The sequence below is a fragment of the Delphinapterus leucas genome, chromosome 3 (assembly GCF_059928025.1).
Source record: "Delphinapterus leucas isolate spDelLeu-1000000601 "Yukka" chromosome 3, BTC_Dleu_Yukka2, whole genome shotgun sequence".
Taxonomy (NCBI): Eukaryota; Metazoa; Chordata; class Mammalia; order Artiodactyla; family Monodontidae; genus Delphinapterus; species Delphinapterus leucas.
Genome location: NC_143131.1, coordinates 64,193,193 through 64,218,193, shown reverse-complemented (window position 1 = coordinate 64,218,193; position 25,001 = coordinate 64,193,193). Strand labels below are relative to the sequence as shown.

The window sequence follows — 25,001 nt, the reverse complement described above, 5'->3', positions numbered from 1 at the left end:
TTAAAATTTCCTCTGTTGAAATAACTGATTTGATCTTCTGGTCAGACCAACAGACACAGCTGTGGAACAGAAACATAATAACCAAAACAGGCAGTGCTCAAAATTAAAAAATCTTAACTCAGATCATGAAGATAGAAACCCTTTTCACTTGCATAGTTAAACACTGTACAGAAATGAGAAACCTTGCATTATCTTTTTGAAGAGAAAAAATAATATTAAAAATCTGGTGGTAATTATTTGGCGATAACCTGTTCTTTGTTGTTAGATTATTTTTACCTTCATTGTACATGTATATTCAAAAATACAGAAAACAAACATGCTACGCTTTTTAAATGCTGGTTTTTTAACTGACTTCTGAAACTCAGTAGCTAATGCTGCCGCCAACTGTTTAAAAACATGATCACAGTTTACTGTACCTAAGACATTAAGCTAGGATACTGAGTTCTCTTCCTAACTTGGCAAATTTGAAGAGGTACAGCATTGGTCAGCTGGATCATGTGCTAATAACAATGACACCTCTGTTTTGAATTTTAGGGCTAGAAAGAAAACAGTGTCTGTTTTTAAGATGGAAAAAAATGTGTCAGTTTAGGTAGCTAGGATAGTGAGACTAGTTTATAAACACAAATTTCTTGGCAAGGAACTGCTTATTATAAAGTACATCACTAGCTTGGATACTGGGTTTTATATGAGAAGCTGAAGTGTTACTTCTGTCTTCGCTGAGATTGTAAGTTAAAAAAAATTCCAATTCTTAGGTGAAACAAATGCCAAGATAAACTTGTGAATACACTGATGTAGTAGAGACCTTAATGTGAATTTTCCAGGCCCAGGAGTCATCTGAAGGTGACTCTTGATTAAGAGAATGACATGATTAGACTTGGCATCATCTATTTCATGCACTTTTACATTCAAAGCAAATATTAAGTGTACTATTCCCAGGTAAGAGTGTGAAATGAGGCATTTTTTGAAGGTAAGAGACATCTAAAGACAAGGAAACCAGAGGAAAAAATAGATGAGGTAAGAGATAAGTACCTTAATGTATAGTGGTAGCACTATATATTTCATAGTGTACATGGCAGAGTATATAGTGGTCCAGTGGTGTAAAAATTGCACCCTGCACAAAACCAGGGCGTTTGCCAAGCCATGCATACTGCTGCATATGCCCATCTGTCTGCTGGAATAAGGGTGGAGGTGGGTGACTTTTTCTATTTCACATAAAGACACCTATAGATTTGCCTGGTCCCGGGGAAGGGTGGAGGAAGAAGAGTACATTCAAGTTTCAACTAGAAGACAGCTGAATTGCAAAATGACATGACTGGCTACAAAGGGGAGGGAAAAGGTGAGGGTGTCTTCTAGTTTCTAGCTTAGGTACTTTCAGCAAATCATTAGAAATAAGTTGGACAATGCGTCTGAAGTGCTTATAGTTAATCCAGGAAGACTATCAGGTCACCTTGCTAACCCTGACTCGTTAAGACACTGGGCCTAAAAATCTAGAGAGGATCATCTAGTTTATTTATTTTTATTTATTTATTTAAGCTTTTTTTTTTTGGTCACGCCACGCAGTTTGCAGGATCTTAGTTCCCCGACTAGGGATTGAACCTGGGCCCCGGCAGTGAAAGTTCTATCCACCTGACCACCAGGGAATCTCCCAAGCATCATGTAGTTTAAATCTCATTTTATGGATGAAAAAACTGGGGCCCAGAGAGAATGTAACTTTGAATTTAGTGTGCTCCATCCCTTAGCTGTTTCAAATTTTATTCGACACGTGGTTCTCAAACTTCATATCAGAATTACCGGGAAGACTTGTTAAAACAAAGATTGCTGAGCTTCTCCCTAGAGTTTCAGCAAAGGAGATCTGAGGTGAGGCCTAAGAATCTGTATTTTTAACAAGGTTCTAGGTGATACTGATGCTCCTCGTCTGGGGGTCACATTTTAAGAACCAGCGTATTAGAGTCTGGGAGCTTCCGAAAGAGGTGTGTATTTTAAAGAGGCTAAAGGTCAAATTCCATAGGATGAGATAGCACTCTAGCCCCTGACCATCATTCCTCTCCTACAAATCCTTAGACTGAGGCATATCAAACAATTCACACCCTGTGGTATAACTAAATGAGCAGGCTTTGCAGTCAAACATGTGTTTCAATCCCAGCCATGCCACTTATTGGTCTCCACTCATGGTGCTGGGTTGGTGATTCAGTAATGTTTGAATAACTTATTGTGACTAAAAGCCCTAGTATTATGCCTGTTCACTATACCATTCCTGTTTTTATATACCTATCTGGAATATTCTCAATTCCAATCTCCAATACAGACATATGTACTCACTTCCTACTGAATTCTTATTCTTCAGTGGTGAAGCTTGATCATCCCCTTTTTCCATGTATCTTCAGGCAATGGTGATCACCTCATTTTGTGTCTCTACATAAACTTGTACATACTGCTCATTTTTCTTTTAAAAAATCATCTGAGTTATAATTTACATACAACAAAATGTACCTGTTTTAAGTGTAAATTTTGACAAATATATATACCCGTGATAACAGGCACCATAATCAAGATTTGAAGCACATCAATCTCCCCAAAGGATTCTGTTACATCCGCTTCCTCTCAGTGGATCTCCCTGGCCCCACCCCAGGCAACAGCTGTTTAGGACAATCTTCTAGAATTCCATGTAAATGGAGGCACAGTTCGTCTGGCATCTTTTGCTCAGCACATACTCTTTGTCTGGCATCTTTTGCTCAGCACAATTTTTTATAAGCTATTTAATCAGGATTTAATTTACATACACTGTGTTCAAGTAAATCCATCTAAAGTGCTCAATTTGATGAGTTTTGATTGCTGTATACACCCAAGAAACAACCACTACAATCATGATACAAAACATTTCCGTCACCTCCAAAACATTCTCGTACTACTTTGCCATCCATACCTTCTCGTACTGCTTTGCCATCCATACCTTCACACATATACAGGACGGTTTTGTTTATCCATTTTATCCACATTTTGTTTATCCATTCACCTGTCGATGGTTGTTTGGGTTGTCCCAGTTTGGGGCTACCGGGAATACAGTTGGCATGAACACTGGTATATAAGTCTTTTTTGTGAACAGATGTTTTCGTTTCTCTTGTATAAGTAACTAAGAGACAAACAGCTAAGTTGTAAGGTATTGTACAGTTGACCCTTGAACAACATGGATTTGAACTGCATGAGTCCACTTACATGCAGATTTTTTTCCCCATAAATATTACAGTGCTACAAGATCTGCTGTTGGTTGAATCCACGGATGGGGAACCACGATCTGGAAAGCCACTTTGGGACTTAAGCATCTGAAAATTTTGTTATCACTGGCAGGTCCTGGAACCACACCCAAGGGTTGTTCAAAGATCAACCATATATGTTTAACTTTTGAAGAAAGTGCCAAACTGTTTTCCAAAGTGGTTGTACCACTTTAAAATTCTGTTAGCAATGTATGAAAATTCCACTTACTCTACATCCTCACTAGCCCTTGGGAGGGCCAGAATTTTTTCATTATACTCACTTCAATGGGTGTGTAATAGTATCTCACTGTGGTACCAATCTGGATTTCCTAGATGAGTATGTTGAGCATCTTCACATGTGATTATTAGCCATTTCTTTGTGTCTTTTTAAATATTTAGCTCATATTGAAAATTTTGGGGTTTTGTCTTACTGAGTTGTACAGTTCCTCTTTCAGATGTATTACAAGTTATTTTCTCTCAGTGTGTGGCCTCCTCATTTTCTTAATCTTTAAAATAGCAAAAGTATTTAATTTTAATTTTAGTGAAGTCCAATTTTATTTTATTTTTTTTAGCTGAAGTTTTCTGCATCCTATCTAAAAAACCTTTGTCTTTCCTTCTGAAAGATTGTAAAAACTTCCTAGTTTTGTTATAAAAGTTTTATACTATGAGCTTTATGTTTGGGTCTAACATGTATTTCAAATTAATTTTTGTGTATGGTATAAGATAAGGAAGCCTGGACTTCATTATTTCTATATGGGTATCCACTTCTAGCACCATTTGGTGATAAGACTATTCTTTCCCCCCACTGAACTGCCTTGTCACCTTTGTAGAAAACTAACTGACTATACAACCACAGGTTTATTTTTGGATTCTGTTTAGTTCCATTCATTTACACGTCTATCCTATACTATCACCACAATGTCTGGATTTCTCTAGCTATTTTATAATTGGCTGGTTAGTTTAAAAAAAAAAAAACAACACCCTACTGGAATATTAATTTGAATCTACAGATCAGTTGAGAACTGACATCTAAACGTTATTGATTATTGTTAATAGATTATCTTCCAATCTATTAACATGGTCTATCTCCCATTTATTTAGGTATGCTTTAATTTTTCTCATCAAAGTCTTATAATTTTTCAGTATATAGTCCTTTCATATATTTTATAAAATTTATCCCTAAACATTTCATGTTCAGAGATGCTAATGTAAAGGGCATTTAAAAATTTTTGATTTCAACTTCATTTCTGGAAGATAGAAAATGCAATTGAATCTTTAATACTGACCTTGTAACTAAACTTACAGATTATTTCCAGTAGCTTTTTTAGATTCTTAATTTTTTTTACATGTGTGATCGCATGATCTACAAACAAATAATCTACTTTTTTTCTAATTTATATATGCCTTTTATTTTTTTTTGCTTTATTGAACTGACGACAAACTCCAGAGAAATACTGAATAAAAGTTGTGGGAGCAGACAATCTTACCTAGTTACCAATCCTAGTGGGGGAAGAATTCAGTCATTCACCATCATGCATGATGTTAGACAGGCTTTCCACACATACCCTTTATCAGCTCAAAGAAGTTCCCTTCTCTTCCTAGGTTGCTGAGATTTTACCATGGATGGGCAATGAACTTTTTTATCAAGTGCATTTCTGCACCCAGACATGTTGATTTTTTTCCTTTATCAATAATATGGTGAGTTACATTGATTAGTTTTTGTAATGTTAAACCAATCTTGCCTTTCTAAGATAAACCCTAATCACAGTATATTATTGAATCCTATTTTTCAATATTATGTTAAGAATTACTGCATCTACATTCATGAGGGACGTTTATCTGTAGTTTTCTTTTTTTCTATAATGTCGTTTGATTTGGATAATGCTGGCCTCAAAAATGAGTTGGGAAGTGTTTCCTCTTTTAAATCCTCCAATGATCCTTTACCTGGCCCTGGAGTTTTCTTTGTGAGAAGGTTTTAAATTATGAATTCAACTTTGTTAATATAGAGCTACCAAATTTTTTCTTTTTTTCTTGACTCTATTTTGACAATTTGTATTTCCCTAAGAAGTGTATCCATTTCATCTAAGTTGTAGAATTTTTTGGCACAAATTTGTTCACGTTCTCTTACTAGCTCATCATCATAGTTGATGGGGCATTTGAGGGGCAATGCAGTAAAATACAATTTTTACCTTTGAAAATGTTAACAGTTTAAGAAATATGTTGTCTGTTCCTCCTCACCTATACTCTGCTTCCCAGGGGAAAAAAATGGAGTAATAACTGACGCTAGTGGACAATACAGCCTGACAAGAAGGTTCAATCCATTTGCTAATATTAATACTCAATACAAACCATGATATAATATGAAAGCAAAAATTCACATAGATTCTGATAATCAACGTTAAGCTGTATATAGATTATCTCAGCTAAACACTGCAGCTTAGTTTAGAAGCAGATGGGGCCTCCATGTATATCATCCAGTTCATCCCTAGCCTTCCAGTCAAGTTTTCAATGGACAAATATCTATAGTTCATTTTTTTTAAATTGGAGGAAACTGTAGTGTCTAAAAATTCTTAGTTACTAGTTACCATTTTACCCAAAATGCCAAGTTTATGATAAAACTGACTTAACAACCCAATATTTTTCGAAAGTATTAATAAAGGAGAGTGTGTCAATTATGTGACAGTCTGTATTGCTCCATATCTTGACTCATTAGTAAAGGGAAAAAGACAGACATGCTTTACCTTGTAATAATTTTTCAAATATTATACTACTCTTTCTTGCCCCCAAGCACAAAGTTTTCAGAATAAGTGGCAATTTCCCAGATATAAATTTCGTAAATAATGTTCCAAATTCACGCATTAATACACAAAAAGTTTTTTAATATCCTAGTTCAGCAATATTTCCATGTGAATTAAACACAGCAACATCGATTTGAGGTCAGCTATAAAACCAAACCCTTAACACTTGCCTCAAAAAAAGTAATATATATTTTACACACAAAAGTAAATGTCATGAATTTTAAAGCTGTACCATTAATGCCTTGTAACTTTCAAAACAAGGTCTTCCCAAAACAAATGTTCTCAAAACTCCTACTAAATAAGTCTAAGACTAGATAATACCCAAAACATTAAAAGGGAGACAGGAGTAGATGGAGAGGGGAAAAAAAGCACAGGAAAGGGGGAAAGATGAGAATCTCAATGTATTTACAAATTTTCTAGGCTCTTCTCAGCCCTGGCTACTCAGCAAAGTCGCCTTTTCAGATGCTTTTAAAATGAGGTGTTCAGGCTCTATGTATCACAAAACTACCAAACTAGAATCTCTGGGGACAATGGATCAGATATTTACATTTATAAAAGCTCCTCTAATAATTAAAATGTATAGCCAGCCACGCTGAGAACTATGAAACAGGCAGGTTACTATTTAGATTTAAAAAAAAATACCTTGATCTGCTGTCTTCGTAGCATGGCAAGTTCTCGCATGTCTCGGAATGGCTGTAGTAAATACTGATAGAGTTCAGTTGTGGCTTCTGCAAGGCTGCTGTAGGCTTCATCCTCCATCTGATACAAGTCCAGAAGCTCTACCATGCTCTCTGTATTCTTGTGCTTATCCAAGAGCTGTGGAACAAGAAAATTTCACTACAAAGAAATCCAACTGTAATAACCTATAAAACTTGCAAATTCCCTATCATCTCAGGACCTGGAACTCTGAAATGCAGAACTAAAGAGAATGAGGAGCACTAATTGCTTTCATCACTTATCTCCATGCCTTAGGTGTCTTACTACAAGACCACTGCCTAAACATCCTTTTCTAACTACTGTCACCATATTATTCCTGTTCTCTGCATTTTCTGGAATTCCATACTATCTGCCTGCCCTTAACTCTTAAAATTTTTTTCCCAGCATCTAGTAGCTTTCCCCATACTTATATAATCATTGCTAATCTACAAAGTAGTTATCAACTCTTGCCAACATTATTTTACTAATTTCCCCAAATAATCTTGCCACTCTTTTCCTCCTCCAAATTTGGAACATTCCTTCAAAAACTTCAACTCATGCCTATCACTTCAAAATCTAGGTGAAAACACCCCTCAACTCTATTGAAGAGTTTAAGACTGACTATAATAGATTTTTATAACTTTCTTACTTTGCATTCCTTGATACTCATGTGTATATGTATGTTTATAAAGATATTCATTCATTTCTCAACAAGTAAGGACTGAGCATCTTAATACATGTTAGGCACTGGGCATACAAACACATGGTTCCTTTCTTCGGTTTGCAAAGCAGAAATAGAGAGACAGATGCAGAGAACAAACGTATGGACACCAAGGGAGGAAAGTGGGGGTGAGGGGTGGGATGAACTGGGAGACTGGGACTGACATATATATGCTAGTATGTATAAAATAGGTAACTAATAAGAACCTGTTGTATGAAAAATAAATTAAATGTTTTAAAAAAACATGGTTCCTTTCTTCATGGAGTTTACTGTGTAGTAAATAAGCAAACTAAACAAAGTTTTAAAAAATTACAAACTGGGGGGCTTCCCTGGTGGCACAGTGGTTGAGAGTCCACCTGCCGATGCGGGGGACGCGGGTTCGTGCCCCGGTCAGGGAGGATCCCACATGCCGCGGAGCGGCTGGGCCCGTGAGCCATGGCCGCTGGGCCTGCGCGTCCGGAGCCTGTGCTCCGCAACGGGAGAGGCCACAACAGTGAGAGGCCCGCGTACCGCAAAAAAAAAAAAAAAAAAAATTACAAACTGTGATAAATGCTATGAAAATTATTACTTTTTAAAAAGTAAAGAATAGGGCTTCCCTGGTGGTGCAGTGGTTGAGAGTCCGCCTGCCGATGCAGGGGACACGGGTTCGTGCCCCGGTCCAGGAAGATCCCACATGCCGCGGAGCGGCTGGGCCCGTGAGCCATGGCCGCTGAGCCTGCGCGTCTGGAGCCTGTGCTCTGCAACGGGAGAGGCCACAGCAGTGAGAGGCCCGCGTACCACCAAAAAAAAAAAAAAAAAAAAAAATTTAAATAAAAAGTAAAGAATAAAAGTAACACAATGGGGGCTTCCCTGGTGGTGCAGTGGTTGAGATTCCGCCTGCCGATGCAGGGGGCGCGGGTTCATGTCCCGGTCCAGGAGGATCCCGCATGCCGCGGAGCGGCTGGGCCCGTGAGCCATGGCCGCTGAGCCTGCGCGTCCAGAGCCTGTGCTCCGCAGCGGGAAAGGCCACAGCACTGAAAGGCCCACGTACCGCAAAAAAAAAAAAAAAAGTAACACAATTAAACAATGGGTGCCAAGAGAAAGAATAAGAGGTGGGGAAATGGTGAAAAACTATGACCTAGTTCAGAGCAGGTTAGAGAGAAAAGGCTATGCACGGAAGCTTAAGCTGAAATTTAAAGAACCTTTGAATGAACCATGTGGCAAGACACTTTTTTATTTATTCATTTTTGGCCATGCTGCATGGCTTGTGGGATATTAGTCCCCAGGGATTGAACCCAGGCCCACAGCAGTGAAAGCACTGAGTCCTTACCACTGGACCACCAGGGACTCCCAGGACACTATTTTATATACTTATTCTTGGTGTCCATTTACTTGGTGACAGTCTCATCTCCTCAAAAGCACAAAATTCTGCTATTCTTTCTCATACCTAAAGTTTCCACTACTATCCTCTTTCCCAGCTTCTTGCTTTGGTTATCATATTGTGTTGTACATATTACAGCTGACCCTTGAACAACTGTAATATGGGGTTAGGGGCGCCAACCCCTGCCTAGTTAAAAATCAGCATATAACTTTACAGACAACCCTCCCTCCCAATCCACAGTTCTGCATACAAGTATTCAAAAAATGAAATACACAGGTATAAATCTAATTATGTACAGAATCTATGAGGAAAATTACACAACTCTGATGAAAGAACTCAAAGACCCAAATTAAATGGAAGTATTCCACATATGGGTTGGAAAACTCAGTATTGTCAAAGTGTCAGTTCTTCCAAACTTGATCTATAGGATCAATGCAATGCCATTTAAAGTCTCAGCAAGTTATTCTGTGGATATCAACAAATGAATTCTCAAGTTTATATGGAAAGGCAAAAGATCCAGAATAACCAACACAACTGACGAACAAAGTTAAAAGACTGACACTCTCCATTCAACTTCACTAGTTACTATAAATCTACAGTAATCAAGACAGTGTGGTATTGGTAAAAGAATAGATCAATGGAAGAGATTCCAAAAGTAAACCCCCCCACACACAGTCAAGTAATCTTTTGACAAAAGAGCAAAGGGAATTCAATGAAGAGATCAGCCTTTTCAACAAATGGACAGCCACGTACGAAAGAAAAAAGAAATCTACAGACCTTAACTCAAAAATTAACTCAAGGGCTTCCCTGGTGGCGCAGTGGTTGAGCGTCTGCCTGCCAGTGCAGGGGACACGGGTTCGTGCCCCGGTCCGGGAAGAACCCACGTGCCGCGGAGTGGCTGGGCCCGTGAGCCATGGCCGCTGGGCGTGCGCGTCCGGAGCCTGTGCTCCGCAACGGGAGAGGCCAAAACAGTGAGAGGCCCGCGTACCACAAAAAAAAAAATAAAAAATTAACTCAAAACGGATCACAAACCTAAATGTAAGATGCAAAGTTATAAAACTCTTAGAAAATAACACGGGAAAATCTAGGTAAGCTTGGGTTTGATGACTTTTTAGATATAACACAAAAGCACACAATGCTTTTCTACTCAATTTTTCTATAAACCTGAAAGTGATAAAACAGTCTATTAACTTTTTTTTAGTCTATTAACTTTTAAATGATAGCAAACCTATTTAAAGACATAGTTTTATATTTCACTGTATGCATGCTTTTTATTTTTTAAATAAAACCGAGAATCATTAAAAATAAATCCGTAATATCCAATTAACACTGATTTTCATCCCTGTTAAGCCCTACTGTTTTAAGGTGATCAGACTAATCAAACAATATCTTTCTGCTTTGTTAACAAGTAGTTTTCGGTAGGTTGGTTTTGCTTGTTGTTTGTTTTTAATAGAGGTCCACTAGAAGACAGAAATCAATTCAAACATCAGGGATTTTAACAACAGATAACACATAAATAATTTACAGATGCAGACAGAGGCCAGACCGAGTGGGATCTTGCTTTATGCCGAAAGCAAAGAGATGCCATAAAAGGACTGTTGTTATTTTGTTTTTCCTTCAAAAACCTCTCTGGTTCCAGGGAAGCATTAGGGAATAAATACTTTCCCAAGTAAGGGAATCTTGACTTTTATTCTGAAGGATAAAAAGGGATAAAAGTGTAAAGGGAAGACTGAGTTAGAAAGACAGACGGGCATATCCCCAGATACCATAAAATAAGGTTTACAAAATGGAGTAAACAGAGAAAGGGAACATAATGAAAGACAATTCTGGAGACACTAACATACATGATAGGCCTGAGTTATACTACAGTGGTGAGAAGGGGCACCAGAGTGGATGCAGATAGCTCAGTTCATAATCTCCTGGGTCAGTCCATGTAAGCCTAGATTGGAGGAAGAGAAAAGCAAAGATTTAAGAAATGCTTTGGAGATAAAATTAACAGGACTTGATGAAAGACTGGATTTTCTCTTTACCCTAAGGTCTTTGGTATTCATTGATACAAAGAACACAGGAATAGAAACAGGTTTTTAGAGGCAAAAATTATGGATTCAGAGACACTGTGTCCAAAGTGTTTTTTAGATATCCGTGAGGAGAGGTCATGAAGGGAATGCAGAATGTCCAAGATAAACCTTATCTTTAAAAAGTCTACAATCTAACTAGGGAAACAAACAAACAGACATGTAAGTAAAATACTGACTGTAGAAGACAATCACGGTTCATAGTGGGCTAAAGCAGCTGAAAAAGATGTTCTAAAGCTAGGATTTGAACTGGGTCTCGAAGGATGGGAAGTGCCAGACAGGTGAAGAAGAGCAACCAGTCTGGAGAAATCACATGAATAAAAAGCGTCACACATTTGAATCCTGGATGGGAGGACGGGGGTGGCAGAGTGCCGTGCTCCCTGGAGTAGAGGGTACACACTAGTGAGCAGGACATCCCATTGAGACTGTAAAATCAGCACATTCTAATAAGCAGTGAAACCAATGATGAAGTATTAAAAAAGAATGATGCATTTGATCAATGGGACCTGTTTGATTTTTAGTTTACAAAGTTAAACTTATCTAAATAACCATATTAAAGTCATGGTCATTTAGTACCTGGTTACTTGAAGCATGGTCTGGAATCAGCAACATCTGATTACTTGTTAGAAATATAGAACCTCAGAGCCCACTCCAGACCCCCAGAATCAGAATGAGTGATGAGTATGCACAGCAAAGTTTCAGAAGCACTGCTTCAGTAAACACCTTATATGGCCACATTAACTACAACATGAGGCAAAAGTCTCTGTAAATTATACAAATTATATAGTTCATTTTCAAACTGAATTTTCAAACTGAAAACTGTAGAATTACGTTATGTAACATTTTTTTTCCTGGATCTAAAATCATTTTCCCCTCTCACTCTTTCTCTTACTATTTAAGTATTATTTTATTTTAGCTCAATTACCACTATTCAGACTAAAATTAAGCCAAAACTCCCATTTCTCATGGTTCAGTTCCCTATTAAAGCATTTTTAGCTAATCTAAAAAAAAAAGTTACTGCTGAAGCCAACCCCAGAACGAAAAAAAGTTACTACTGAAGCCAACCCCAGAACGATCTTCATCTTTAGAAGACAGGTACAGGGACTTGCCCTGGTGGTGCAGTGGTTAAGATTCCACCTGCCAATGCAGGGGACACGGGTTCAATCCCCGGTCCAGGAAGATCCCACATGCCGCACAGCAACTAAGCCTGTACGCTACAACTACTGAGCCTACGCTCTAGAGCCCGTGAGCCACAACTACTGAAGCCTGTGTGCTGCAACTACTGAAGCCCGCGTGCTGCAACTGCTGAAGCCTGAGCACCTAGAGCCCATGCTCCGCAACAAGCCACCGCAATGAGAAGCCCGTGCACTGCAACCAAGAGTAGCCTCTGCTCACCGCAACTAGAGAGAAACCCGCGTGCAGCAACAAAGACCCAAAGTGGCCAAAAAAAAACAAAAAACAAAAAGAAAATCCTGTTTAAAAAAGAAAGACAGGTACAAAGAGACAATGTCAGCCTGGCCTTACCTCCAGGCCTGGCCAGGATCTTACCTCTAATACATGGGCCATTCAATGAAACTGGATGTTTAAAAGCAATAACTCACCCCCCACCCCTGGCAAATACATTAAATAAATAAATAAATAAGAATAAACAGGGCTTCCCTGGTGGCACAGTGGCTGAGAGTCCACCTGCCGATGCAGGGGACACGGGTTCGTGCCCTAGTCCGGGAAGATCCCACGTGCCACGGAGTGGCTGGGCCCGTGAGCCATGGCCGCTGAGCCTGCGCGTCTGGAGCCTGTGCTCCGCAACGGGAGAGGCCACAACAGTGAGAGGCCCGCGTACTGCAAAAAAAAAAAAAAAAAAAAAAGAATAAACAAAAAATTAAAAAATAAAAGCGATGGCCATTAAAATCATCAAATTAAATAACTCCCTTCATTCTGGTGTGTTTACTTGTTTTTTTAAAACTATAATTTAGCCTTTTACTACTACAAAGAAACAGTGAAATGATCATGAAGATATTCCAGTTCTTTTGATAGAATTCTATCCATTAATTTAAAAACTAGCAATTGAGAATCCCAATTTAGAATACACTGAAAAATCACAAGAGAAATAGAATTCAGTAAGGTGTTATAATTTACATGCAGAAACCAACAGCCCCTTTCATATTAAATACAAAACAACCAGCCAGGATTCCATCTGCAACAAAACAGAAAAATACCTAGGAATAAACTTAAATCTTTTAAGAGCCATGTAAATAAAATGTTAAGGTACAAAAAAAGTAAATAAATGGAAGAGTAAAAATAAAAATATCAATTCTCACTAATCTATAAATTTCACATGGTAATAAAACAACCTCTTCACACTTTCATGGCATAAGAAAAGGCCAATTTTAAAGTTCACATGGAGGGGGTGCCTTCAAGATGGCGGAGGAGTAAGACGTGGAGATCACCGTCCTCCCCACAAACACATCAAAACTACATCTACATGTGGATCAACTCCTACAGAACACCGACTGAATGCTGCCAGAAGACCTCAGACTTCCCAAAAGACACCCTCAGGTGACCTACCCACAGAGGCGGGACCAAATCCAAAGCTGAACCGCAGGAGCTAAGTGAACAAAGAAGAGAAAGGCAAATTTCTCCCAGCAGCCTCAGGAGCAGCGGATTAAATCTCCACAATCACCTTGATGTACCCTGCACCTGTGGAGTACCTGAATAGACAACAAATCATCCCAAAATTTAGGTGGTGGACTTTGGGAGCAACTGTAGACTTGGGGTTTGCTTTCTGCATCTAATTTGTTTCCGGTTATATGTTTATCTTAGTTTAGTATTTACAGCTTATTATCATTGGTAGATTTGTTTACTGATTTGGTTGCTCTCTTCCTTTTTTAATTTATATATATATATATATAAAACTTTCTTTTTTCTTTTTGTGAATGTGTATGTGTATGCTTCTTCGTGTGATTTTCTCTGTATAGCTTTGCTTTTGCCATTTGTCCTAGGGTTCTGACTGTCCATTGTTTCTTTTTAGTATAGTTTTTAGGGCTTGTTATCATCGGTGGATTTGTTTTTTGGTTTAGCTGCTCTCTTCTTTTCTTTTTTCTATTACTTTTTTTAAAATAATTTTTTCTATTTTAATGACTTTATTTAATTAATTATTTAAATTTCATTCTTTCTTTTTTTGTCTCCCTTTTCTTCTGAGCCGTGTGGCTGACAGGGTCTTGGTGCTCTGGCCGGGTAGCAGGCCTGAGCCTCTGAGGTGGGAGAGCCAAGTTCAAGACTATGGTCCACCAGAGACCTCCCAGCCGCACACAGTATCAAATGGCGAAAGCTCTCCCAGAGATCTCCATCTCAATGCTAAGACCCAGCTCCACTCAATGACCAGCAAGCTACAGTGCTGGACACCCTATGCCAAACAACTAGCAAGACAGGAACACAACCCCACCCATTAGCACAGAGGCTGCCTAAAATCATAACAAGTTCACAGATACCCCAAAACACACGACCGGACATGGTCTTGCCCACCAAAAAGACAACATCCAGCCTCATCCACCAGAACACAGGCACCAGTCCCCTACACCAGGAAGTCCACACAACCCACTGAACCAACCTTTTACCCTCTGGGAGCAGACACCAAAATGAACGGGAACTACAAACCTGCAACCTGGGAAATGCAGACCCCAACAGAGTAAGTTAAGCAAAATGAGAAAACAGAAAAATACCCAGCAGATGAAGGAGCAAGGTAAAAACCCACCAGACCAAACAAATGAAGAGGAAATAGTCTACCTGAAAAACAATTCAGAGTAATGACAGTAATGACCCAAAATCTTGGAAACAGAATGGAGAAAACAAAAGAAATGTTTAACAAGGGCCTAGAAGAACTAAAGAGCAAACAATGATGAACAACACAATAAATGAAATTAAGAATTTTCTCTAAAAGGAATCAATAGCAGAATAACTGAGGCAGGAGAACCGATAAGTGATCTGGAAGATAAAATAGTGAAAATAACTACCGCAGAACAAAATAAAGAGAAAAGAATGAAAAGAATTGAGGCCAATCTCAGAGATTCTGGGAAAACATTAAATGCACCAACATTCGAGTTATTGGGGTCCCAAAAAGAAGAAGAGAAAAAGAAAGGGACTGAGAAAATATCTGAAGAGATTATAGTTAAAAACTTCCCTAATATGGGTAAGGAAATAATCAAGTCCAAGAAGCGCAGAGAGTCCCATACAGGATAAACCCAAGGAGAAACACGCCAAGACATATATTAATCAAACTATCAAAAATTAAATACAAAGAAAAATATTAAAAGCAGCAAGGGAAAAGCAATAATTAACACACAAGGGAATCCCAAAAGGTTAACAGCTGATCTTTCAGCAGAAACTCTGCAAGCCAGAAGGGAGTGGCAGGACATGTTTAAAGTGATGAAAGGAAAAACCTACAACCAAGATTACTCTACCCAGCAAGGATCTCATTCAGATTCGATGGAGAAATTAAAACCTTTACAGATAAGCAAAAGCTAAGAGAATTCAGCATCACCAACCCAGCTCCACAACAAATGCTAAAGGAACTTCTCTAGGCAGGAAACACAAGAGAAGGAAAAGACTTACAATAACAACCCCAAAACAATTAAGAAAATGGTAATAGAAACATGCATACTTATAATTAAATGTAAATGGTTTAAATGCTCCAACCAAAAGACACAGACTGGCTGACTGGAAACAAGAACAAGACCCATACATATGCTGTCTACAACAGACCCACTTCAGACCTAAGGACCCATACAGACTGAAAGTGAGGGGATGGAAAAAGATATTCCACGCAAATGAAAATCAAAAGAAAGCTGGAGTAGCAATTCTCTTACCAGACAAAATAGACTTTAAAGGCTATTACAAGAGACAAAGGAGGACACTACATAATGATCAAAGGATTGATCCAAGAAATATAAGAATTGTAAATATTTATGCACCCAACATAGGAGCACCTCGATACATAAGACAAACGCTAACAGCCATAAAAGGGGAAATCGACAGTAACACAATCATAGTAGGGGACTTCAACACCCCACTTTCACCAATGGACAGATCATCCAAAATGAAAATAAATAAGGCAACACAAGCTTTAAATGATACATTAAACAAGATGGACTTAATTGATATTTATAGGTCATTCTGTTCAAAAACAGCATATTACACTTTCCTCTCAACGGCTCATGGAACATTCTCGAGGATAGATCATATCTTGGGTCACAAATCAAGCCTTGGTAAATTTAAGAAACGTGAAATCGTGTCAAGTATCTTTTCCAACCAAAACGCTATGAGACTAGGTATCAATTACAGGAAAAAACCTGTAAAAAATACAAACACATGGAGGCTAAACAATACACTACTTAATAACCAAGAGATCACTGAGAAAATCAAAAAATTCCTAGAAAGAAATGACAATAAAAACACAACGACCCAAAACCTATGGGACGCAGCAAAAGCAGTTCTAAAAGGGAAGTTTATAGCAATACAATCCTACCTCAACAAACAAGAAACATCTCAAATAAACAACATAACCTTACACCTAAAGCAATTAGAGAAAGAAGAACCAAAAAAAAAACCCCAAAGTTAGCAGAAGGAAAGAAATCATAAAGATGAGATCAGAAATAAATGAAAAAGAAATGAAGGAAACGATAGCAAAGATGAATAAAACTAAAAGCTTGTTCTTTGAGAAGATAAACAAAATTGATAAACCATTAGCCAGACTCATCAAGACAAAAAGGGAGAAGACTCAAATCAACAGAAATGAAAAAGGAGAAATAACAACTGACACTGCAGAAATACAAAGGATCATGAGAGATTACTACAAGTAACTCTATGCCAATAAAATGGACAACCTGGAAGAAATGGACAAATTCTTAGAAATGCACAACCTTCCGAGACTGAATCAGGAAGAAATAGAAAATATAAACAGACCAATCACAAGCACTGAAATTGAAACTGTCATTAAAAATCTTCCAACAAACAAAAGCCCAGGACCAGATGGCTTCACAGGAGAATTCTAGCATTTAGAGAAGAGCTAACAGCTATCCTTCTCAAAACTCTTCCAAAGTATAGCAGAGGGAAGAACACTCCCAAACTCATTCTACAAGGCCACCATCACCCTGATACCAAAACCAGACAAAGATGTCACAAAGAAAGAAAACTACAGGCCAATATCATTGATGAACATAGATGCAAAAATCCTCAACAAAATACTAGCAAACAGAATCCAACATCACATTAAAAGGATCATACATCATGATCAAGTGGGGTTTATTCCAGGAATGCAAGGATTCTTCAATATATGCAAATCAATCAATGTGATACACCATATTAACAAATTGAAGGAGAAAAATCATACGATCATCCCAATAGATGCAGAAAAAGCTTTCGACGAAATTCAACACCCATTTATGATAAAAACCCTCCAGAAAGTAGACATAGAGGAAACTTACCTCAACATAAAAAAGGCCATATATGACAAGCCCAGAGCCAACATCGTTCTCAGTGGTGAAAAACTGAAACCATCAGGAACAAGACAAGGTTGCCCATTCTCACCACTATTATTCAACATAGTTCTGGAAGTTTTAGCCACAGCAATCAGAGAAGAAAAAGAAATAAAAGGAATCCAAATCAGAAAAGAAGAAGTAAAACTGTCACTGTTCGCAGATGACATGATACCATACGTAGAGAATCCTAAAGATGCTACCAGAAAACTACTAGAGCTAATCAATGCATTTGGTAAAGTAGCAGGATACAAAATTAATGCACAGAAATCTCTTGCATTCTTATACACTAATGATGAAAAATCTGAAAGAGAAATTAAGGAAACACTCCCATTTACCATTGCAACAAAAAGAATTTTAAAAATCTAGGAATAAACCTACCTAAGGAGACAAAAGACCTGTATGCAGAAAACTATAAGACACTGATGAAAGAAATTAAAGATGATACAAACAGATGGAGAGATATACCGTGTTCCTGGGTTGGAAAAATCAACATTGTGAAAATGACTGTACTACCCAAAGCAATCTACAGATTCAATGCAGTGCCTATCAAATGACCAATGGCATTTTTTACAGAACTAGAACAAAAAAATTCACAATTTGCATGGAAACACAATAGACCCCGAATAGCCAAAGCAATCTTGGGAAAGAAAAATGGAGCTGGAGGAATCAGGCTCCCTGACTTCAGACTATACTACAAAGTGACAGTAATCAAGACAGTATGGTACCAGAACAAAACCAGAAATATAGATCAGTGGAACAGGACAGAAAGCCCAGAGATAAACTCACACACATATGGTCACCTTATCTTTGATAAAGGAGGCAAGAATATACAATGGAGAAAAGACAGCGTCTTCCAATAGGTGGTATGGGAAAACTGGACAGTTACATGTAAAAGAATGAAATTAGAACACTTTCTAACACCACACACAAAAATAAACTCAAAATGGATTAAAGACCTAAATGTAAGGCCAGATACTATAAAACTCTTAGAGGAAAACATAAGCAGAACACTCTATGACATAAATCACAGCAAGACCCTTTTTGACCCACCTCTTAGAGAAATGGAAATAAAAACAAAAATAAACAAATGGGACCTAATGAAACTTCAAAGCTTTTGCACAGTTAACCATAAACAAGACGAAAAGACAACCCTCAGAATGGGAGAAAATATTTGCAAATGAAGCAACTGACACAGGATTAATCTCCAAAATATACAAGCAACTCATGCAGCTCAGTATCAAAATGACAAACAACCCAATCCAAATGGGCAGAAGACCTAAATAGACATTTCTCCAAAGAAGATATACAGATTGCTAACAAACACATGAAAGGATGCTCAACATCATTAATCATTAGAGAAATGCAAATCAAATCTACAATGAGGTATCACCTCACACCAAGTCAGAATGGTCATCATCAAAAAAATCTACAAAAAATAAACGCTGGAGAGGGTGTGGAGAAAAGGGAACCCTCTTGCACTGTTGCTGGGAATGTAAATTGATACAGCCACTATGGAGAACAGCATGGAGGTTCCTCAAAAAACTATAAATAGAACTACCATACAACCTAGCAATCCCCCTACTGGGCATATACCCTGAGAAAACCATAATTCAAAAAGAGTCATGTACCAAAGTGTTCATTGCAGCTCTATTTACAATAGCCAGGACATGGAAGCAACCTAAGTGTCCATCATTGGATGAATGGATAAAGAAGATGTGGCACATATATACAATGGAATATTACTCAGCCATAAAAAGAAACGAAATTGGGTCATTTGTAGCAAGGTGGATGGACCTGGAGACTGTCATACAGAGTGAAGTAAGTCAGAAAGAGAAAAACAAACACCGTATGCTAACACATATATATGGAATCTAAAAAAAAAAAAAGGTTCTGAAGAACCTAGGGGCAGGACAGGAATAAAGACGCAGACATAGAGAATGGACATGAGGACACAGGGAGGGGAGAGGGTAAGCTGGGACAAAGTGAGAGGGTGGCATGGACATATATACACTACCAAATGTAAAATAGACAGCTAGTGGGAAGCAGCCGCATACTACAGGGCGATCAGCTCGGTGCTTTGTGTCCACCTGGAGGTGTGGGATAGGGAGGGTGGGAGCGAGATGTAAGAGGGAGGATATATGGGGATGTATGTATATGTATAGCTGATTCACTTTGTTATAGCAGTGAATAGCAGAAACTAACACACCATTGTAAAGCAATTATTCTCCAATAAAGATGTTTAAAAAATAAAGTTTACATGGAAAAATAAGAGAATAAAATAGCAAAAAAATAATATTTTTTTTGGCTGTGCTGTTAGGCATGTGGGATCTCAGTTCTCCAACCAGGGATCGAACCCATGCCCCCTGCATTGGAAGCATGGAGTTTTAACACTGTACCACCAGGGAAGTTCCACGCCCCCCCCGCAATTTTTTAATAAAGAGTAATTGTGGAGAAAGGCAATGGCCTACCAGGTAGCATAAATATTTAATATAAGCACCAAGTACAATGAAGTAGTAAAGAGTTCAGATATATGAAAGTTTACTGCACAATAAGCATGAATCATTCAAGAAATGTCTGTGATAATTGTCATTTAGTCAGGAATAAAAAAAAGTTGGACTCCCACCTTATTCCTTACACCAAAAAAATTACAGCAGTGCCAACAATTTAAATGCAAAGAACAAAATCATCTGGCTACAGACAAAAAAACTAAATCAAGAAACAAATAACAATGGGAAAAATATTTGCAATATAGACAATTTCCAAGATCAAAACAAACCAAACAACAAATAGGTAGAAAATGGAATGAGTTCACAGAAATTACTCCCGAACAAATGAAGACTCATTCATACCTCAAAATAAATCACAAACTGAAACTTTTCATGGATAAGATCAAAAGGTTTTGAAAATACAGTCTTGTGTTTAAAAGGATACAGAAACAAATAGCAACCTCCTCCTTTTGTGTGAAAAAGTGTAAATTGATACATCCTCTACAGAAAGCAATTTCAACAAAATGCATATTTCTCTTTGACCCAGCAATTCCTCTTACAGAATTTTATCCTGTAGATATACATGCACATGTGGGAAAAGATATGCTATTTCAACAGCAAAAGATCAGGAAAAACCTATATATCAAACCAAATCGATTTAATGGAGCATTATCTAGCAACTGGAAGAAATACTGTTTATTGAGGAAAAAAAAAAAAACCAAGATATATATAACATGCTACCATTTGAGTTGCTTAAAGGCGGAAAATAGGACATATATATACTCTATGTCTTTGTACATGTAACTGAATCTGCAAGACACACAAGAAACTTATGGGTGACTGCCTCTGAGGTGTCTCTGAAGAGATGAGGAGATGGGGGAAGGAGCTGGGTTTACATTCCACTTTTCAATCATGATCTATCAAGTAAATACACTCTTTTTTTAAAAGGAAAGTCTTATACTCTATTTCTTCTTCACTTTCCCACCCCAAAAGTATCCTGGCTTACACAACAAAAAAGGAAAATTAAATTATCCCCTTTGCCACAATATCCAAAACTACACATATAACTTTTACTAAAGTATGAGAAATATGAAAATGATACACACTTCTCTTCCTTTGCTCACCTATTTATTATTCATAAGTAGCTAAGTCATGTGTTAAGTCATCTATTTTAAGCTACAAGTGAAAAGGAGGATTATGAAAGTAATAGCAGCTGTGTGAATAATCAATTTCTAATCACGACACTCTTCTCAAGTCCCAGAAATCAGTTCTAACTCGTGGCAAAGGTGCTCACCTCCACCATGGCTTAACACCAAGGCTGCAGCACGTCAGAAATAAAATAACCAGATTAAGGAAGAACAGGACAAGAAAATGGGGGGGTGGGGTGAGGTGAGTGTATAATAGCAGCAAAACAATGGTAATCTTTACAATGAATCATGAACTTTTGTTTTTTGGCCACGCCTTGCAGCTTGTGGGATCTTAGTCCCCCAGAGATCGAACCCGAACCCTCGGCAGTGAAAGCACGGAGTCCTAGCCACTGGACCTCCAGGGAATTCCCTAAACTATCTTTTTATAGTTTTAATAAAGGCAATAATTCTCTCCTTGCAAGAAAATGTGCATTCACAGAAGCCCTTTATTTTTTATTCCACTTGAAAATGGAACATTTACGTTGATTTTCTACTGAGTCCTAGGAATAGCAAAACTGTTAAAAGAATAAGAAAAAACCCAACATGATAGCAACGTCCCTCAATAATAAATTTCCCCGAGCCATTTACAAGCACTCAAATGACAGGATTCATCAGTAAGACAATCCTCAAATACTGAGCTTCTTTGAGCTCTTCTTACAGAGACACTAAAGTAAATATAACGCACCAAACAGTTTAGATACTATTTTGTACCAACACAAAAACATCAAGTCACTATATGCTTGTTAATTAAATCATAATAGGACTCTACACAGACATGCAACCACAAGAAAGAAAATCAGTTATTCTATTCAAATATTAACATTCATTTATTTCCCAAATGCCTTTGATCAACAGAGCAGTACTTCTGCAAAGCTATTATGAACCAACTAAACTTAATACTCCTGCAGAGAAGCTCAAGGCATCTCACCTAACACTGCTAATTTATTAATTTGTCTTCTTTGCTATAAAGTTTCATGTTTTTCTAACATTCGATTACCTAAAAACCAATTATAGGTTCAACTCACAATCTATTTTAATCTAAGGATCCGAAAATAATCTTAAAGGAAATGTATTTTAAAATGTCAAAAGATGCAATTTACTAAGCATTAGACTGTTTAGTCTAAACCATTTCCTATAAACTCAGATAAAAGAATTCAACTGTAAAATATAATCACAACCTGTTATAGTAACGTATTTAATCTTCTATTTTGCTAACCAAAGCTGACTAAATCCAGGGACTAAATAAACTGAACTGTGGCTATTTGCAGGTTATGAACTGTGAAATGTAAAAGGTGCTATAAATAATACACACAAAAAAGCGTACAAAGAAATTGGAAAGAGAGTCAGCTTGCTTAGGATTAAGGATGTTTGGGATGTACAGGGAAGGCCTGAATTTAAAATGGAGAAAATGCTGTTTGCTAATTTGAGAAGATTCATTGATGGACACAAACGGAGTCAGAACGCAGATGTATCTGAGAATACAACATGCCTGCAAAGGATGATTTCAGAAGGGCTCAACTGAACCCAATACAATATAGAGATGCTCACTACAGGATGCAGAGGAAAGGAGGACAGGCGGGAACAGGGGCTGAAAGTAAAGAGCTGAATTATTTGTTTCCAAATCTGACACATCTCTAATGCAATTTTAGAAAGTTATTTTGCTCTACCGATTCACTTAAAAGAAATGAAGCAGAATTATATAAAGCATTAATTAAATATATTAGCCTAATAAGTAGAACACTTCTCCCTTACCCTTCTTTCCAGCTTTCCTAATGGACACCTTTTTTGCCTCCCCTGATCTAACCTGATAAAAACTAAGCTTTTAACCTACGCTGATTTTTGAAACAAAGCTCTGCTTATTGCAAAATTTCTCTAGGGCAAGGACCCACAACTTTCATCAGGTTGTTAAAGGAGATAGTGACAACAGCTTTTAAATAATTTCTTTCAAGACTCCCCTAACCCTAACCACTGCAACAGAGAAAGAACAAAACTACCTTGTGCCATTTACTCCCTTCCCTAATCCTATTCAACTTGGCTTCTAACCCAGTGAAAAGTTACAAATACAGGAGAGAAAAAGAGCACCTCCTGTGCTTAACTGTGGAGTCCCCATCCTGCACCGTGCCAATCAGAGTTAGTTCTAGAGTCCTCTTTCTGACTTCAGGATTATAGGACTGCCACTAGCCTTGAAGATCCTAGAATAATTTCTGAAGTCCTAGGTATAAAATTTAGAAGCTAAACTCTCTCCTGAGCAGAGTTTCATAACTTTCTTCCTACTTTAATGTGTCAAACCCCAAAGAGTGCCTCATTTTTTTCCCCTTAATTAATAAGATGTTTAGGGACTTCCCCGGTGGTCCAGTGATTAAAGACTCTGTGCTTCCGCTGCACAGGGTGCAGGTTCGATCCCTGGTCTGGGAACTAAGATCCCACATGCCTCGAGGTACAGCCAGGAAAAAAGAAAAAAAAAAAAGATGTTTAGGACTTCCCTGGTGGTGCAGTGGTTAAGAATCCGCCTGCCAATGTAGCAGACATGGGTTTGATCCCTGGTCCAGGAAGATCCCACATGCCACGGAGCAAGTAAGCCTGTGCGCCACAACTACTGAGCCCACGCTCCACAACTACAGACACCCCCCATGAGCTCTAGGGGCCTGCGAGCCACTACTGAAGCCCTCGCACCTAGAACCCGTGCTCCGCAGCAAGAGAAGCCAACGCAATGAGAAGCCCGGGCACCACAACGAAGAGTAGCCCCTGCTCGCAGTAACTAGAGAAAGCCCGCGTCCAGCAACAAAGACCCAACACAGCCAAAAAGAAAAGATGTTTAAGAAGCAACATAAAAATCTACAAATAATATCATCATTAATTATTAAGACATGCAAACAATCATCTATTTGTGGAAAAGGGTGACTCAAGACTAGCAATGAGGAGCTCAGATGGGAGAGGCCTATACCAGCAATGAAATTGGATCTGTGGCCCTAGGAACTGCCCTTAGGTCTAGGTGACTTGTTTCCCCAACTGTCAAGTAAGGACCAATGCCACACACATTTTCCACATTCACAAAGCACTGCTCAGCTCTGTTCTTGTTTGAATCATTTTTGTTATTTCTATGTTAATCACTGATTGTCAACAACTGTTAATGCTGAAATCCAATTATACAAAGTGTAAGGGCTACTGACAGTAATGACCCATTCTGATATTTTAAAAATTGGTTTTCAGGGCTTCCCTGGTGGCGCAGTGGTTGAGAGTCCGCCTGCCGATGCAGGGGACGCGGGTTCGTGCCCCGGTCCGGGAAGATCCCACATGCCGTGGAGCAGCTGGGCCCGTGAGCCATGGCCGCTGAGCCTGTGCGTCCGGAGCCTGTGCTCCGCAACGGGAGAGGCCACAACAGTGAGAGGCCCGCTTACCGCAAAAAAAAAAAAAGTTAGGTACATGTATACATGTCATACACAGAAACCACCTTTATAACATATCAAAAAACATCTACCGGGCACCTGCTGTGTACAGAAACACTGGGGAATTCAGGCATTAGAAAAAAATAACAACAAAACCCATCTCTGTCTCCTGGTTAAATGCATTTTAAAGGGTAGAAGGGGTCCATAAGGAGAAAAACCAGGGCAGCAGTTATGGATGATATGAACCGTATGTAACATAAGGCCTCTCTGATCTCCGAATTTCTGACAGCAAGTCCTCTGGTTTCTGACAGTGCTCAGAAATGACTTTCTTCAGGAAGGGCACCTGACCTGGCCCTGGAAAGAAGGGTGGAACTTAGACAAAAGAATGACAACATGGGTGGGGTGGGTGTCCTATACAATGGAGCATGGTGTACAGTGAGCTCAGTGAATAATGGGTAAAAGAGCTTGACTAGAATAATGAAAGGTTCACGTAGAGCAGAGAAAGAGA

At 38.4% G+C, this 25,001-nt stretch overlaps 1 protein-coding gene across 3 annotated transcripts in view; it reads right to left on the bottom strand.

The window, feature by feature from the left end:
* Positions 1 to 25,001, bottom strand: part of JMY (junction mediating and regulatory protein, p53 cofactor) — an 80,327-nt gene that overhangs the window by 42,646 nt on the left and 12,680 nt on the right. For all 3 annotated transcript variants that reach the window (XR_016392710.1, XM_022594030.3, XM_022594041.3), the window contains exon 2: positions 6,692 to 6,865. Coding sequence is in view for 2 of the 3 variants with exons in the window: in XM_022594030.3 (XP_022449738.1) it covers positions 6,692 to 6,865 (174 nt within the window). In the remaining variant the exon portion in view is untranslated. The remainder of the gene's footprint in view (positions 1 to 6,691; positions 6,866 to 25,001) is intronic.